Source organism: Suricata suricatta, chromosome 3 (assembly GCF_006229205.1).
Source record: "Suricata suricatta isolate VVHF042 chromosome 3, meerkat_22Aug2017_6uvM2_HiC, whole genome shotgun sequence".
NCBI lineage: Eukaryota > Metazoa > Chordata > Mammalia > Carnivora > Herpestidae > Suricata > Suricata suricatta.
The window spans coordinates 69518364-69537620 of record NC_043702.1 but is presented as its reverse complement, the minus strand read 5'-3'; the positions used below and the strand labels follow the sequence as shown (position 1 = coordinate 69537620).

Below are 19257 nucleotides of genomic sequence, written 5' to 3'. Positions count from 1 at the left end.
GATCCCAGGTTAGAATGTTACACAATCAAAACCATGACTTATTTTTCATATTTTGTAAGAGATATAATGGGAAATTTGTTAATATTTGGAAACCTTTCTTTAACTTCCAGGAAATAATTAAGTTTACCCGGCCTGATACTATGTAACTAGAATATCACACCCACACTCTAGGCTATTTTAAGAATTTACTGTGGAAAAGGTATTCTTATGCTGTGTTAAATTAAGGGTAACTCTTCCTTATTATCTCCTGTCTATACCATACCTAACAAGTACACTGCAATTTAGGTTTAACATACTACATTTGAAAAATGTATATATGTACGTTAAAAAACTAAGTATACTTTTGTTGTTATTCAGTTATCGAGAAAAATCTCTCCTATGATTTCTTTTATTCCTGAAAACCAAGAGGAAATAATCAAAAAAGTCAGAGTCTACCTTCAGAGACTAATATAAACTGCATTATTTACTGAAATAACAGTACATTTTTTAATTGAAATAGTAATATTTAAATAAATTGCATCAAGTATATCTTATATCAGCTTATCAGGTAAAAAATTCTGGATCTCACGGGAAGATCCTCAAAGTGTTTTTGCAGAAAGGCCCACAAAGAAACTGTAAGAAAGGAGCACAAGGAAAGGACAGGCTTTGGTATCTTTTTTTTTTTTAATGTTTTAATGTTTATTTATTTTTGAGAGAGAGAGAGACAGAGCATGAGTGAGGGAGGAGCAGAGAGAGGGAGGGAGACACATAACCCAAAGTAGGCTCCAGGCTCCGAGCTGTCAGCACAGAGTCTGAGGTGGAGCTCGAACCCACGAACCATGAGAACATGACCTGAGTTGAAGTCGGATGCTTAACTGACTGAACCACCCAGGCACCTCTCTTTTCTAAGTCAGCTAATCCCTGTTTCTGTTCATCACGGTCTAAACAGAAAATTTGTGAATTTGGTACTTTTGTGTTATCAGAGTTCTAGACCACATTAGCACTAAAACTTGAGTCAAAACAAAAATAAGGCATACTACAAGAAAAGGTCATTCAAAACCACTAAGACTAGCAACAGGTCACCAGGAAGATTGTGCAATTTTTTTTTTTTGGCAAATTCTCAAAAACCCAGCTAGTTTCTCTAAAAGATGAACTGTAATATAAAGAACCAGTATTTATTTATTTTCACGTGTAAAAATTCCTGGTTCTTACCAATCATTTCAACTTCCATCAATCAGATGCCCTTAACCAAATGTTTCATTTATAAACATACTATGATCAGTTACCTTTCCTTCTATATCAGTTTTCTTGATAAGCAAGTTGAACTAACCATTTCAGTTTGAGAACAAATATTATAAAAATTCAGAACAAACTGAAATTATAAAGGGACAGAAACTGTTAGAAATACTTCCATAACAGCTAATAAATTGGCAGCAAACACTCTTAGATGCATAGTTAAAAGATCAGTTTTATTTTTGTGAATAAGTAAATGAGCTAAACCTTGGAGTTTCATGAACAGAAAACACGAACAATACTTAAATGAAGTTGTCACTTTTGCAGCAGTAATTAAGAACCAATCATACATAATTTGATAACAAAAATGTTCCTTTTTTTTTTTTTTAACTTAAGAAGAGTGGATATCTAGAAGGAAGTGAATCTAGAATTTCAACAAAACATGAGCTTTACTCACCACAGATTCAAATGGAAAAAAGAAAGCACAGTCTTGTACACAGAGTTACATTTATGCCTGGCAACATTACAAAGAAACTATCTTATTCTATGTTCTTACTCTTTCTTGTAAAACTCTTGGTGAAGATAATGAAAGCATAGAAAACACCCAAGTGACAATGGAATCGTTAGGGTTTATTCCCTGTTGTCCTATTCACTTTTGTATTTAGTAAAAAAGTCTAGGACCCCATTATAATGATTATAGTGATGCCATGCATTATCAAAAATACACATTAGAGATTTCCTCTGCTATATATGGATAGAGTTGTACACAGAAGGGAAATGAATCATAATACATTTCATATTTTTTACTATATTTTGCCTTCATAGCAAGAATCTAGAAATCAATGATATAAAAAAATAGCTTTCTCATTAAAACCTCAACACTATATATTTTAGTATTGCTTTTGTACGACCTTTTAAAATATACAGATACTAATTCCATGTAAAAATCTTCCAGAATTATTCTCTTCTTTATTCAAAAGTTTCTGTAATTCAGGCATTTCATAAACATACCTATGAAGTGTCAGGTGCTATGTTTAGTATTTGGCATACAAGGATGAGAGACATAATCCCTGACCTCACGAAACTCATGGATGAACAAATACTATTGAACTACTTTTTACACCACAATGTCTAAAACAAGTTAGTTAATATTTCAATATTATTTAAACTGGTGCTGTCAATATATAGGAGTTAGTAATAGATTCCAAACACCTAAAAACAGTGTTTCATACAAAGTAAATATACAATAAATATCTGTTGAACAAATTAATTCACTATTCATTAAAAGCAGAAGTACATCATGGGACTTCTTTCAAAGATCTTCAATCAGAAGTTTTCCTAATCACCAGGTCCCACTAATGTGGACTTGTCTCATTTTTAACCTCTCTGTATAAATCTGACCTGAGTGCCTCTTCCTTACTAAGATCCACATGCAGGGGAGTGAGGGAGGGGCGGGGGACTTAAAAAAATACACACACACACACACAAAATCCATGTCACCCTTAAGCTCCAGGTCATGGAACTGTCTTGATCTTCTTAACTTTATCTTTTAATAATATTTCTGGTTTGCTTTCTTGGATTTTCTTTTCTAAATGTAAGCATTCTTAAAGACTTTGTCCAGCTATGTTTTTTTTTTTTCCTGTACGCCTTCTTTTCAGTTACTCATGTGCTTTCACTGTTTTAAGTATTACTTCTATGCAAATAATCGGTAAACTTGGACTTTAGCTCCTTGAGAACAAAACCTGAATCTTATTTATCTCAGTATCCCCAATACCTGGCAAGTGTGAAACACAATTGGTACTTAACCAATGTTTCCCACTGTTGTATTTTTGGTCATGTTATTTCTTCCAGTTCACATCCTCGACCCATGTGACATTTTTTTTAACGTCTTTTGCCTTTTATAATCTTATCTATCCTAACCATCTCAAAAACATATTGCCCAAGAAGTATTCCTGAACTTCCCAGACATGTTTTGGGGCTTCTTTGAGCTTTCATGATTATTTGCAATCTTTTATCATACTACATTACTAGAGTATAAAGTTATAAAGGAAAAAGCCATCTCTTAATCATTTTTACTCTCTATAAAACACTGCATAAAACAAACTTATCACTTGCAAGGGTAACGCTTCCTAATACCTGCTACAGACAGTTAAAATGGTAGTTTTCTTTATTTCCTTCTTCTTTTAAAAGGCTAGAATACCCAGGGATTACTCTTTGAATGATAAAAATACAGCTGATCCTTGCACAACATTGAGGTAAGGGGTGCCCCCCTCCCTCTACTCCCTGCAGGTGAACATCTACCAATACCTTTTGACTCCTTCCAAAACTTAAGTACTAAGGGCCTATTGTCAACTGGAAGCCTTACTGGCATACATATTGTGTATGCTATCTACATTCTATACCATATTCCTACAATTAAAAAATTAAAAATGTTAAGAAAATCATGGAGAGAAGTGCATTTATAGTACTAAAATGTATTTTTTGGGCAGGAAAAAGTCAGTGTAAGGAGACACACACAGTTCAAACTTGTGTTGTTCAAAGACTAACTGTATATCTCACTTTTTCTCTCCTCCAATTACAAAAAGTATTCATAAAGTTACTCAAAGCTCTTTGGGAAATTAGATGTTGATTTAATGACTCTACTTTATGGCTTTAATCTTCTTATACAGCAGGGGGTGCTGTTTAGATACACCCTTGATTCCATTACCAGAGCAATATCCTTTAGCTGTATTGAAATTTCAAGCTACTGTTCGCAAGATGACTTTTTATCATGGACTGGTGGTGGCTCAATAAATGCCAAACTACATTTAAAACAAAGAATATTCTGTATTAATAAAAATAACAAAATGATTACATGAAACAAAATACAACATGAGTTTAACAGGTTCTATAAACCTCACGACTACAAAATAAAGTTATTTGGATATTAGAATGTTCCATTTTTTAAAAAAATAACTTTTCCTACATTAACATACCTGATTTCATAAGATGCTCCCAAATAAACACTTGTGATGATTAAAACTCTTAAATTTTGCTCTGAGAAAACATCTGCAACCTGATAAGTCATGTCATAAAACGAATATACTTTTAGAAGATGACAATTATTCTTTTTAATAAATTTTAACATTTAAACATAGTTTTAATATTATGAATGCAACTTTTAGTTTCTATTTTAAGTGGTAGGTAATGATGTCCACATTTTTAATAATAAAAATTAATATACATCTTTAATATCTAAGTTCTGACTTACATGATAATAACCTCAATATTTTTTAGCAGAGCTTTTCAAATTCTGCTAGCCAATCTATGTATAAGTGATTTAAAGAAGTTACAAAAAATGCCAGTGTCTCGCTGAAAAGGCATGGTAACTTCAAGTGATTTTGTTAATGTTGGTGAATTTCATGCTACAACACAATGAGGGTTTTCCCCCCACAAGAACAAAATCTCCTATCTATCAGGAAAAGTCAAGTGAGCCAATTAAAGCAAAATAATTTAGGGATGCCTGGGTGGCTCAGTTGGTTGAGTGTTCGACTTCGGCTCAGGTTATGATCTCATGGCTTATGAGTTCAAATCCAGCATGGGGCTCTGTGCTGACAGCTCAGAGCCTGGAACCTGCTTCAGATTCAGTGTCTCCCTCTCTCTCTGTTCCTACCCCACTCACAGTCGGTCTGTCTGTCTCTTTCTCCCTTCAAAATAAATATTAAAGAATATTTTTAAAATTATTATAGGAAGTATGCTAAAGCATTTAATTTTTTTAAAAATCAAGGAGATTGCCTACTGTGATAAAACAACTCCACAAATGCTGCCTTTTATGAACTAGAAATAAAAATGTCTTTAATCTCTCATTGCTTCCCAAACTTGTTACAACATGTCTTCAAACTCTTGTCTCTAGTTATTTAAAAGTATAAGCATAATTTTAAGGATTGCAAAATCAGCCTCTGCTATACAACCTAAGTAGGCTAATAATCATCAAAACTGGCAGCACACTGAAATAAAGATTATGTGTGTACTTTAATATGAGTAGTGACTAAGTGTAATAACAAGTTGAACATCATCAAAATCCCTGTAAATTAAAGAAATGCTCAAATTATTGGCTCACATATTAAAGTCCTTAAATATATTAATCTTCAAATATTCTAGAACTCAAAATATACCAACTATATAAGCTTGATCTGTGATTAGAGAACAGAAAGAATTCTATAGTTGATGGTGATAAAACAAAACTTTTTTAGCCAGTTAACCCTTATATTTTAACATTTAAAATGATTCATGGCATGGAAAAAAGTCTTTATTTTTATTTTTAAGTATTAATTTTGAGATTATTTTAGGACTCAGAAGAGTTGCAAAAATAGTAGAGTCTCAAACTCCCCTATGTTAACATCTTCTGTGACAAACAATAATTTTCAGAACCAGGAAATTAACCTTGATTAATTAATTAAAATTAAAAATTTATTCCGATCTTATCGGGTTTAGTTGCTCTGTCTCATTAATTTTCCCTGATTTGTGACAGTTCCTCAGATTTGTTTTTCAGGATCTTGATACATTGAAGAGTACTGGTTCAGTATTCTGTAGAACATCTCTCAGTGTGGTTTGTTAAGTGTTTTCTCTTGATTTGAAGAGATTATGCATCATTGGGTAGGGTAACCAATGTGCCCTTCTCAGAGCGACATATCTGGGGGCCAAGATGTTGTTGTTACCAGTGAGACTAATTTGATGACCTGATCAAGTTGTGATTTGCCTGGATTCTATGTAAAATTACTACCGTCCTTTGAAACAGTCGTGGTGTTTTAAAATTATTAGAAAACAAGCCATTAAAAGCCTTGGTAACCTTGGGAACAAATGCTGCCACTCTCTAACACTGAACATGGTAAATAGCTTTTGATTCAGTTTAGCAATGACTATTGTTAAAAGATAGGAGCAGTTCCTCTTTCATAATAAGCATTTGTGTTAGATCCAACGAAAGGATTTAGAGTTCATGGATTAAAATGCTAAAAAATATACAATATTTTATATCTACTTTTATCTTCAAATCCAGCCGTATTTATTTTAGTAATGACATAGAAGAGACAACTAAAAATAATCAAATTCCAAAATCTTATTTAACCTATGCTTTAATAAATAAAAAATACTTACACTGAGCAAAAACTATTAAAATCAGCTTTAGAAAACATAGTAAGTGTATTAATTTCCTGGGATTGCTGTAACGAAGTACCACAAACTGAGTGCCTTAGAACACAATTCATTATCACACAGTTTCAGAGGCTAGGAATCTGAAATCAAAGAAGCCCTAAGGAAGAATCTGTTCCACGCTTCTTTCTTAGCTTTTGGTAACCTCAGGTGTTCTTTGTAGATCTTCACGTGGGCTTCTCTGTGCATGTCTCTGTGTCCAAATTTCCCTCTTTCATAAGGACACCAGTCATACTGGTTTAAGCCTCATCCTACTACCCTCATCTTAACTTGATCTTCTGTAAGGATCCTATCTCCAAATAGATTACATTCTAAGATACTGGGAATTAGGACTCCAGTATATCTTTTCTGGGAGGAGACAAAATTTAATCTATAACACTGGGTTCATTTTGATGAGTACTTAATGATTTGAAGGTATTACCTTACTTTACTAATTAAAACTAAAATTCTAAATTAAAACTATAAAGTGTTACTCATAAAAGGTAAAATAATATTTCAAAAATTTTGGGTGCTTTGTGATCAAATCCTTCATTAAATAATAAATCCACTAAGTTGGAAGAAGGCTAGACAGTTGAACATTTGAGGGCCTTTATTTATGAAATTTATAGATAGCTACAATATAGACAAATCAACTAAAAAGAAAAATAATAATAGTTCATAATCTAACATAAATATTAAAGAAACTGGGATGAAACTTTGGCTCTATCCCTAAACCCACAAGAACAGGCCTAACTCATTCCCTTGATGATTCACTAGTGACAATAAACCTAAGCCCTGGTTATCTTTTACATAAGAGGTTTTAATAAAATAATAACTTTGAACTTGCAGGGTTTTATTTATTCCTTCTGTTTTCAGTAAGGTTAGCTGATCCTTTAAGATTCCTCACCATGTGACTTATAATACCCAACCCCAGCTAAAATCTGCAGAGCCGTTTGGTATTACAGAACAAAATATAGCATAGTCTAGAAAATGTATTAAAGTTAATTTGTCATCTAATTTTCATGTCCAAGTCCCACAAGTTCATCTCCTTCCTTTCTTCAAAAAGTGTTTCTTCAGCATATATTTTGTGCTAAGCATTGACTGGATACATGCTGATAAAAGAAAGCAGATATAGTTCATGTCGTTTAAATACACAGATAAAGAGAAAAGTAAGTAAACTAACACCAATGCTATAATTATAGATTGTGAAGACTATGATGGAGAAAATTATTAGGGACAGAAATATATAATAGTTGAACAATTGCCTAGACACTATGAACAGAGGAGAATTCTCCAATTAATATCTTAGGACATTTAATCTGAGACAAAGCAGAAGAAAGAATCAGCCACATGAAGATCTTCCAGACACAGGGAGAGCATGTTTGAGATCCTGATCTGGGAAAGAAAGTTTTGTTTCTGAATACATGAAAGTCCGAGGAGGCTGAAAGATAATGGGACCAGAGTGAGAACGGTTCCAGATCAATCTGATGTAGTCAGAGATTTGATTATGGAGGGTATAGGTGTTAGGTGTTAGGTCAAAAAGTACCAAACACCCAACTCAAAATGGCTACAGTGAAAAAGTGTATGTATTAACTCACAAAATGTAAAAGCTTTTGGAAAAGGTTCACCTTAAATAAGGAAGTTGGATCGGAAGTTTTCCAATACCTAATTTCTCATTTCTTCTTTTGGTTCTACTTCCTCAAATGCACTCTTCCTCTTAGGTTTGTGGGACAAAGGGGTATCCTTTCTCACCAATAAAAATTCCAGAATGGAATCCCTTTGTCTTTGATTAGTCTAACTTACTAATCATATGCCCATTATTCTTTAGCCAAAAACTACTGCCTGAGAAATACATTTGGACTGGCTAACTGGGTCACACAACACCCCTGGAGTGTTAGGTGAAATTTTTTTTTATCAATATATCCATATTTACTTCAATGTATATCTTAAGTATAAGAGCTATTTTTTACAAACACAGCATAGATGTCATTATTATCAAATCAAAAATATTAACAATTATTCCTTAATATCATCAAATAAGGAGTGTTCAAATGTCCCTGATTCTCTTATACATTTTGTTTTTTTTTTGTTGTTGTTCTAATTTAATTTTTTTACTTTATAAAGTTTCATATTTTTTTAACATATGCAATTATTTTCCATCATTTACAATACAGTAGTTACAATGACACTCCAAACAGAAAAGCAAAGTAAGAAAATCAAAACACCAACTTCTGTTTCATGTAATTAGACTTATACAGAAATTAGAAGGTTAAGTAACAACTAGTTAATCACCTAATTTCACAGCTATCTGAAGTGGCAATCGTTATATAGCAGCTTATCTATGATACATTCAAGATAAATGATAGGTGATATTTTTTAAAAGTCATTTGTTTTTAGGGGGCAACTTGAGGCAATATTATAGGAGTAGTGAAGAGGTGACATGGACCATCCATAGAAAATAATTATGAAAACAGAATTTAAAACAACAACAACAAAATTAAAGATACTAAAAAGCAACCAAAAGCTGAGAAAAGCCAGGGGGGAGTTTAATCTAGAAAAATGGTAATAAGAAGTAGGTAAGAAGATGACTTTGTGTCTTTCTGATCTGATATTCTGCCTAAACCTCACAGGTGTAACTACACTAAAGAGTGGAAGAAAACACATCAGGCTTATCAGCTAAAGGTGCCAGAGGTCAGAAGCTAGGGCTGAGACAACATCAGGAAATTTAAAGGGGAAATTCTGGCAATGAGCAAACCACAGAAAGAATGAGGCCCAAATTCAGAGTTTAAATTATCCAAATGCCTAGCTACAAGTACACTGAACATGAATTGGGAAGGACTCCAGGGGCACTGCAAAACAGCCAGCAGAGAACATAGAGAAATCAACTCTTGAAAGACAGAGCTACACATGGCTGATCAGTTGAGTTTGATGTATTTCTTAATTGAGTACATTCCTTCACCATGATTAGCTTAGACAGCAGAAAGCTTGAAGTGTCAGAGTACAGAGTCCAAAGCTGGCACAGCAGTTGGAAAATAGAGGGTAATCTTAGAAGCAAGGAAACCACAGAGAGAAAGAGACTCATCTCTGCCTAAGTACTTGGCTGACCCAACAATTTTAATAGGCACAGAAGAGACCAACAGGGGGTTAGTCTAATCAAGAAACAGTGGAAAGTCAAGAAACAGGATGGGTCATCATCATTTGGTCACAATGACATTAACATGGACATCAATAAAATATTGAGATGTCAAATTATTGACTTCCAAATAACCCATCAGTGAAAGAAGAATTCACAACAGCAACAGAAAACCGTTTCACTAGAATGATAATGAAACTCTCAAAATTTGTGGGATACAGTTATAACAGTAGTTAACTGGGAAATTTATAGCATTAAATGCATATATAAGAAAAAGATAAAGGTCTTAAATGATCTAAGCTTTCCTTTTAAAAAGTTACAAAAAAAGAGAAATCTCTCTCTCTCTCTCTCTCTCACACACACACACACACCAGAAGGAAATAATAAAGGACAAAAATACATAAAACACAAAACTGAGAAAAACCAATGAAACCGAAAGCTAGTTTGTCAAAAAGATTAATAAAATTGATAAACCCCTAATCACAAAGAAAAAAAAATCACAAATTATTAATATCGATAATGAAAGATAATATCCTTATTCAAGGATAAGTTACTATTTGGAACTACTTTGTGCTCATACAGTCAATGATTTAGATGAAATGGACAAATTCCTTGAAAGACATCAACAACCAAGGCTCACTAAAGAAGAAAACAATTACCTGAATAGTTCTCTATCATATTTAAAAAGTTGAACTCATGGCTTAATATCTTCCAAAAACAATTAAAACAACAACAAATTTTCCAAGCCCAGATGACTCCACTGGTGGATTCTACAAAATTTTAAGGAAGAAATAATACCAATTTGATACAAAATTTTTCCAAAAACAGGCTTTCAAGAAGGAAGGAAAGGTCAACTATGTCAGTTCTGCCCAGAGGCTGAGTGAGATGAGACGAGAAAAGTAACAGTAGTATGGGTTGATGTGTACATAAGAGATGAGAAAAAGGAGAAAGCATATGCAGCTATAGCTTTTGAAGAGTTTGGCTGTGAAGCAAGGCAGAAAATGGGGCAATGTCAAGAAGAATAGTTGAAATGAAAGGAAGGTTTTTGGTAAGTGTTGTTTTTAGGATGGGAGATATGAAGAGTGTGCTTTCATATTGAGGGGTATGATCCAGTAAATAGAGAAAAATTAATGAAATGGTATAGAGGGAATGAAATCCTTAAAAGTCTTTTAAAAATCTTTTTAAAAAGCAATAGGTATTTGCTATTGTCTGTAATACATATTTTTTGAATGAAACATTTTTTTTGTTTGGTTTAATTTATATTGTACACAAAAACATATCAAAAGAAATTTGTAATAAGTACACATAAGCTATTAGATGTTATAGAGGAAAAAAATGCTGAAACTGGAACAAAGCTCGTTTATATATATCAGAAGTTTATTATACTCACAGGTTGGGAGATATGGCAGGGGGCCTATCACCATTGAGCTCAAGTGCACAGACAACTAGCTCATTTAACATTTGTTCTAACCTCCTTTCAGTATATCTTCCTGTGAGGCAGAAGCTGGGAAGCTAAAAACTACATATACCAGTCTCTCTTGCAGCCAGGATTTTGGATATAATTTAGATTCTGCCAATCAAATATGTTTGAAAAGAATTAAAAACTGAGGTAAGCTGGCAGATCAGCAGCACATAATGTATACCCTTTGTAGGTGCAGACCTAGTAGGCAACACAGAACAACTTTGGAGGCCATTATATGTTGGTGGTTCCTGAACTCTAGATCACAGCTGAGATGGTATGACCCATCATGGAGTCGTTAGTTGGAACAGTGGTGTCTTGACTGGACCGTGAGCAGGCTAATTCAGCAATAATGCCCTGAAATCAGGCATGATGATGAGGGAACCAGTTCCTCAATAATTTCATAAGTACCCAATTCCCTGTATTAAATCTCTTTTTGCTGAAAACAGCTTTAATGTTATAATGAGCTAACCTGGTTGAAATATCAACCAACAACTGCAACTGGTAACAGTTCCAAAACCAAAAAGGTAATTCAGTCTATCACAGCTGGCCTGCCATCTGATAACCAAGAACTCTTCAAAGTCATATTAAAGGAGAGAGAAATGAAATCTTTGAAAATGTTTGTAAAACCTTGAAGGTCAAAGAGGAGTTTTTAAACTAGGATAACCACAAATAAAAATATTGAGAAATCTGACTACATTAAAATCGGAAGTTCTATTAATCAAAAGACAGTTTAGAATTAGAAAAGACATTCCACAGACTGGGTAAAGATAGGTCCATATATATAACTAACAAAAGGACCAGCATCCAAAATATAAAGCACTCATAAATCTATAAGAGAAAGATAAACAATCCAATAGAACATGTACCAAAGCCCTAACAAATCACTTTGAAAAAGAAGAAATCCCAAAGGCTGAAAACATAAAAAGGCACCTCAGTGAGATACTACGTCATAAAACGACATAAATGACAAAAATCAAAAAGACTGACAATGGGAAGTGTTAGCATGGATGACAAGCCTGAGGAATTCGAATATGCAGTTGGTGGGAAAAGAAATTAGTACTACTGGTAAAGTTGGAAGACATTTCCAGAAATGTATGCTTATATGCACTGGGATCCTTGTGTAATGGTCCTAACATTATAATTAGCAAAAATTGGAAACAACTCAAATGTCCACCAACAGGAATATGGATGTATATTCCATTAAGTGTGACATCCAAAAAGATAACTGATCCTTTGCTCCCTTAAAACTTATTCCTCCTCCACATTTCTCATTACCTCACTCCTGACCCAGTTACTCAAGTCATGTCAGGGCTTCTCTCTCTCTCTCTAAACATTGCCTTGCCAAATTTGAATAGTCATTATATCCCATAAGAATCAACTCCCCAAATATCTCTGCAACTTCTTTCTCCATCTCCAATAGCTCCTTAATTTGAGCCCATATAATTTCTCACCCAGATAAACATAAGTAACTCCTAAAGGTCTTTTTTGCCTTTAGTCTTATTCCCATTGCTGTTCACGTGATGCTAAAGCTTACATTTTCAAAGCTGTGTAATCATAAAACCCTTCCACTTGGATGAAGTGTGAGTAAAAATAATGGGTACAACTTACTAGGCACCTACTGACTGTCAGGCATTATCTCATTTATCCTTAAAAGAGATGCAAAATGGGTAGTGTTATATCTGTTCTATAGATGAAGTAACTAAAGCTCAGAAAAGGGTAAATGAGGTGCCTGGGTGGCTCAGTCACATGAGTATCTGACTCTTGATTTCAATTTGGGTTATGATTCCAGGGTCATGGGATCAGGCCCCACATTGGGCTCCCTGCTAAGCATGGAACCTACTTGATATTCTCATTCTCCCTCTCTCTGTCTCTCTTCCCCACTCACGTGTTTTCTCTCTCTAATCAAAAAAATAAAAGGGTAAGTTACTTACCCAAATTCACATAGTTAATAAGAGAACAAGACAAGATCCAATTTCAAGATATTTTAATTGCAAAATTTTTGCTTTTATTCAATACAATACTCTGCCTAAATTCCTAAGTATCACACATGAAGTTCTAAATGATCTGACAGTAGCCTATTCCCTAACTTAACCTCCTGTCCTTCTGGTTCCATTTAGCCATAGTAGATATTGCCTATCCCTTACTAGTAACCTCTTTTTTCTTCAGGACAACAGTATGCTCATCTGAAAACTTGTTTTCCTGACCTTCTGGAAGCTAAGATTATGATTCAGATGAAAGAGATATAGTGGAAATATCTGGATGAGGTTTCTGGGAAAGCTCTTTAATAGGGGTCAAAGTAAGCTAGCACACAACTTTTGCTGTACCCTTACCCCATCTTCTTCCTTCCTAGAAAATAGTGCTGTATATGGATCAGCTGTCTTACAGTCACGGGATATACATGTGAGCATGAACATCCCATACTCCAGAAGACAGAATATAAAATTAGAAGCCCAGATCTGTAATGGCATTTCCTACTCCAGAACTGCCTTTCTATGGGCTTGCATGTTTAAGTGTCATGTTTTCCTATCCATAGTTAAACACTGTCATAACTGACATGCCCTGCGTTGAGGTATTTACTGGTCAACTTGCAATTTCCTCAATATATTATGACTTGGCACACTTCTGTAGAGGGAAGTGGCTTGCAATTAAGACACATATATAAACCAGTCTTTAATTTCTAAAAGAAAAGTAGGCATATTTTGGCTTAAGTCAGAGAATTCCTTTTTTTTGTGGTCTGGCAGAAATGCTCTCCGAGTGGGACCTCCACGGTTCTTTTTTTTTAAAATATGTGATGTATTTTATTTTATTTTTTATAATAGTGTATTGTCAAATTGGTTTCTCCCAGTGCTTCTCTCCACAAGTGCCCCCCTACCATGACCATCACTACTTTCTCACCCCTCCCGCTTCAGCCCTTGGTTCGTTTTCAGTATTCAATAGTCTCTCATGATTTGGGCCCCTCTCTCTTCCCCAACTCTCTTTCCCCCTTCCCCTCCCTATGGCCCTCTGTTAGGTTTCTCCTATTAGACCTATGAGTGCAAACATATGGTAGCTGTCCTTCAAGTCAGAGAATTTTTAAGTCATTTATTTGTTTTATATATTCAGTGTTTTTATAAGCTTTTGTTTGAAAGTTATATCCTTAAAAATGGGTTGAAAACTACTGGACTATAACACAGCTTAATTATTACTGAAATTTCTTAAAGTTTTTTGTGTTAGGTCAATAATCACAAATCTCAAATAAATTTGATAAAGTTGAATTGTGGAACTACTTTCTCTTGGCTTTCACTCAGAGTCAATATGTGGAATAATCTGAATATCTGAAATTGGTATGTGGGATATTATTCATCATTTGGTTTTTCATACAAAGGTTCTGGTAACATATTCCACATACCACTCAGGGCCAGAAAAAAAGATTATTTTTCTTCTGAAGAACTGATATACTCACTAACAGTGGTGTATGAGTCATGCAACACATTATGTATTCCTTTTATCCTTAGCAGCTAGTTCAGTAGGTTTTTTGGTTCCAATATTAGTGGCTTTCTTTGGCTAACACTTTTTTTTTTTTTTTTACCTTTTAGAGCCTATCCTTTGATATTTTAGTCATTTTATATTTGTTTATGGGGCCAATACATTTATCGAAAGCTGTCTCAAATTACTTTTTAGAAATAGTTATTTTTTAAAAAAATATAACTTAAAGGGAAAAGAAACATTACTCTTTTCCCAACAAAACTCATATGTAGATAATTTTAATCACTCCTTATTGCAGTGTTGTTTTCTATCACAGTTACTGTAATAAAATTAAAGGTGTGTTGTGAGAGGCAATCCTCCCAGGTTTCTGCATACTATTGTTAAGTATGCCAAGAATGCAAAGCCCTGACCACTCTGTAAGCAGACCATTTCTCAGGATTCCATTTGCAGGGAGCAACCCTGAAGGATGAAGTAGCAACTTCTTCATGACAGAGTAGGTTTGCTTTCATTTAATATGAAAGCAATGGATTCCCCAAGTTTAGTATTCCTCAGCTGCAACACAAACCCACTTATAAGATTTATAAGATTCAACTGGGCCATCGTGTTGCCTCTATAGGACTTGGGAGCCATGGGGAGCCAATGCCAACATGACACTTCTGCAATTTGCTGTGACAGAAATAAAATTTCTGACCCAGGAGTCTCATGTCTTCTGCCAGCATCCACAATAGTGACAGGCTAACTTGGAGGTAGGTTTAGTCCCACACCCTGACAAGATATTCACTCAAAAAATTTAGTTGATCATTCAAAGTTTGAAATCAGGATTGAATCACATCCTTTGTACCCAGAGGAATTCCTATAGACATGTTATTAATGAAGATGATGGAGAAAGGCCAATTAAAATAACTGTTTAAATCAACAGAATGTCCTCAAAGGAGCCATAAACGAACTGGTGAGGTTTTGACATTTTAAAGATGAAAATGGTTTTGTTGTCCCTATACATCAAATAAATTGAAGAGATTCAAATTGTTTAGAACAAAGAGTCTAGGCTCATTAACATTCTATGATCTTGTTATAAATTAAAAGAATTATCAGAATGAATGGGCCAAAAACAATGAATCACATAAGACAAGAAAATATGATAAACAGAGCTAAGCAGGACAACTGAGCATTCTCTTATGCAACTCATGGGTTGGAAGTTAATATTAGGCTTTACTTTAAACATAAACCACAACACTGTGAAAGCTAAAAACAAAAAACCATTTTCTTAGGAAGTGAAAAAACTCATGCTGTACACACTAAAAGTATGATATGTTAATAATTGGTGTATGTCTGAATAAACATAGAAGTAAAATATGCTTTCATTCAACATAAGCAACTCAACATAAAACCTCTACAACTTCCAAGTTGGTAAATAAATTATAAAGATAAATTCTTTTCTGGTCAAGAAAATTTCTGATGTAGAAAGAGAAAAAAACTTAGTCTGTATATACTGAAAGTATAATGTGTTAATAATGGATATATTTCTGAATAAATATAGAAATAAAATATGCCTTCATAAGTAACAAAACATAAAATGTCTATAAACTTTCAAGTTGGCAAATAAATGTAAAAAATGAATTCTTTTCTAGACAAGGGAATTTCTGATGTTATCAGCAACTCGGCATACCCCACCTTTTGCAGCTCTCAACTACCACTAACAAAAAATAGTGCCCAACATGTGGTAAGTGCCCAAAGTTGTAAGCAATTCAAATGTCACTAATTCAGTAAACAAAGTGAGAAATTGGTAACAGCAAAGTGTCCAGAAAACTCATAGCTCTGTCTCATGAGTGCTACTGAAACCGTCAATATATATAAAAAATTTTTTTCTAGAAATACTATATAAAGACTAATTCAGAAGTACAAAGTTAGACAAGCAGATTGGAAGATACACTGAAGTGAGCTGACAACAAAGGAAATAAGAATTATAAGGCACAGGAAAGAATAATTACAAAGGTATAATTCTGTGCAATCATTTAGATAAATTAACTTAAGATAAAATGCCAATCCACAGCATCACTATTTTTAAATACGGCATATCATCAAAGGCATTCATCATTTTTTATATAAGGGAAGTGTGCATGAAGTTGTGAACTGACTCAGCCAAGACTGTACAGGATGCAGGAGGACAGGGTTTTCATTTTTATTAAATAAAAGGTTATTTTACCTTAGTTATTTTGTAATCCCTAAGAAAATTCTAGAAAATTGTTCTGATAAATCAGTGACAAAATGACATCCTTCTTATCATTCTACTGGTTAAAAGAAATCAAAATAATTGAATAAATGTATATTCGACAATTTACTAAGGTTGTTTGTTAGCAAACAGTCCATATTTATACATTTAATTTATCCAAAATTATAAATCTAATTTTGAAAACTAAGATACTATTTAGTTCTTTGGCTTATAAACATATGAAATAATCTATATGATAAAAAATATTTAAGGTTAAAACCTAACTTGTGATAAAAGAATGAGCTAATCATATTTAGGCATTTTCTCTCTCTCATTTTTTTTTAAAGGAGGTATTCTACCAAACCTGTGCTTGGGCAGAGTGATTTCAGGCAGTAATTAAAAAGAAATCTTCTATAAAACTAATCAAATTTTATGGTATTTTCCCTTCTGAAATCAAACTTTTATTATTAATCTTTTTAGCAATCTGAACTTTGCTCATGTTTAAGGGAAATTTGTCATGCTATTAATTTTTAAAACATTTTCCATCAAGTACATCATCTCATTTAGTACACATCATGAACTGGGGTAGCTGGAGTTCCATGAAGGATATTTCAAAGACCAGAAGCAAATTTAGAACAAAATTTCCATAGCCTTGGTACCTAATCTTACCACCAAGGACTCCTTTGTATGTCTTTCACTTCTTCATGGGACTGTTGTTTTAAAATATTTTGCATGTACTCATTTATTCATTGAAATGGTCAAATTAAAACATCAAGATGAGGAGAGCTTCTCATAAGCATGAAAAGCATGAAAGATCCAGTGTGACACCTCAGTGTTCTGGCAAAATCCAGGAAAAGCAGAAACCTAGTTATTCTTCAACAGGTCAACAGAGATAATGAAAACCTTTTATTTAGAGTTCAATAAAACACTATGAATGCAAATTAGTAAGTGAAACATATTCTAAAACTGAGTTAATAAAGGGTATTCACCACATGGGTTGATTGTAGAGCTCAGTGAAGCAGGTCCCGTGGAAAGGCCGCCTTTTGAAACTGATGAAGCCACAGAAGGTATTGAAGATGAAGGTGTAGTGGAGGAGGCTGTTGAGGATGGTAACCGTTCTCCAGACTCCATATCTGTGAGCGGGAGAAAAATGTTAATTCTCAGTATTCGATAGTGGAATTATTCAAAGAATTAAGCATATTTAAATAAGAAAAAACATTTAGCATATTTGTTAAAATATGAAAGAATTTCAAGACACATGTTCTTCAGAAAAAAGATAAAATATGGAATAAATAAAAACAAAATATAATTTAAAACACGAATTTATGAAATTAGATTAATGTTAATTATACCAAATCTTCTTTTAATAGACTTGCAGAGTTTCCTTATATAAAAAAAAACATTAATAGTGGTTTGGATATATCTTCATACAAATGTGTTGCCACAATCTTAGAAAAATTAACATATTAACTTCTTATTCTTCCTAAATCAGTTCATCATCTATGCATTTACAACATAATACCCATATTATCTTAATGAATCAAGAAAATAATACCAGGTTTGTTTTTTGCATGTTTTTTTACAAAATTTTATTTTAGAGAGAGAGAAAGAACACACATGAGTGGGCAAGAAGGGCAGAAAGAGAAAGAGGGAGGGAGGGAGGGAGGGAGAGAGAGGGAGAGAGAGAGAGAGAGAGATGGGGGGGAGAGAGAGAGAGAGAGAGAGAGAGAGAGAGAGAGAGAGAGAGAAACCCAAGCAGGTTCTAGACTCAGCACAGAGCCTGACATGGGACTTGATCCCATGTCCCTGGGATCCCAACCCGAGACAGAACCAAGAGTTGGATGCTCAACCAACTGAGCCACCCAAGTGCCTTCCAAATAACACCACATTTGAATGGGCTGTAACTTTGTCTTCCAAAACCAAGTCTTGTAAGTCTTACGCATTCAAGAATCTGACCTGGTAATCTCCAACACAGCAGGCATTCCTCCCCCACCAAAAAGACAGATACATTTTAGAGTTTTTAAACATGTCAAGTATGAACTACAGTTAAAATGGCCTTAATATGATCTATGTTGACTGAGCCACTTACATGTATTTATATTTATTTGCTTAGCTATTTCAATAAGACATTAGTCTTATTGTAATAGTTTATGCAAATATTACAAATTTACAGTAGAAGTTGGTGGAAGGGGATCAAAAGGTACAAACCAGTTAAAATAAGTAAGTCATGGGATATACTGTAAAGCATGGTGACTGTTGTTAGTAATACTGTTTGTTTACAAATACTGTTTGTTTATTTGAAAGTTGCTAAGAAAGTAGATCTTAAAAGTTCTCATCATAAAAAAATTTGTCATTCTGTGGTGATGAATGTTAAGTAGGCTTATCGTGATGATCCTTTTGCAATACATACAAATATCAAGTCATTATACAGTATACATGAAACTAATATCAAATGTTACATGTCAATTATATCCCAATAATTTTTTAAAATATAGAATAAGTTATGATCACTTTAATACTCTCTGCATACAGTGATACTACAAGGAAACAAGAAAATCATGACCTTCACAATTGTTTTAATAAGTATGCAATTTACAGGAAGAAAAAAAA

At 33.7% G+C, this 19257-nt stretch overlaps 1 protein-coding gene across 3 annotated transcripts in view; it reads right to left on the bottom strand.

The window, feature by feature from the left end:
* The window catches only part of BAZ2B (bromodomain adjacent to zinc finger domain 2B), a 292602-nt gene that overhangs the window by 118980 nt on the left and 154365 nt on the right, over window positions 1–19257 (bottom strand). For all 3 annotated transcript variants that reach the window (XM_029934506.1, XM_029934505.1, XM_029934507.1), the window contains one exon: window positions 17637–17780. In XM_029934506.1, the coding sequence (XP_029790366.1) occupies window positions 17637–17778 (142 nt within the window). In that variant the 5' untranslated portion in view covers window positions 17779–17780. The remainder of the gene's footprint in view (window positions 1–17636; window positions 17781–19257) is intronic.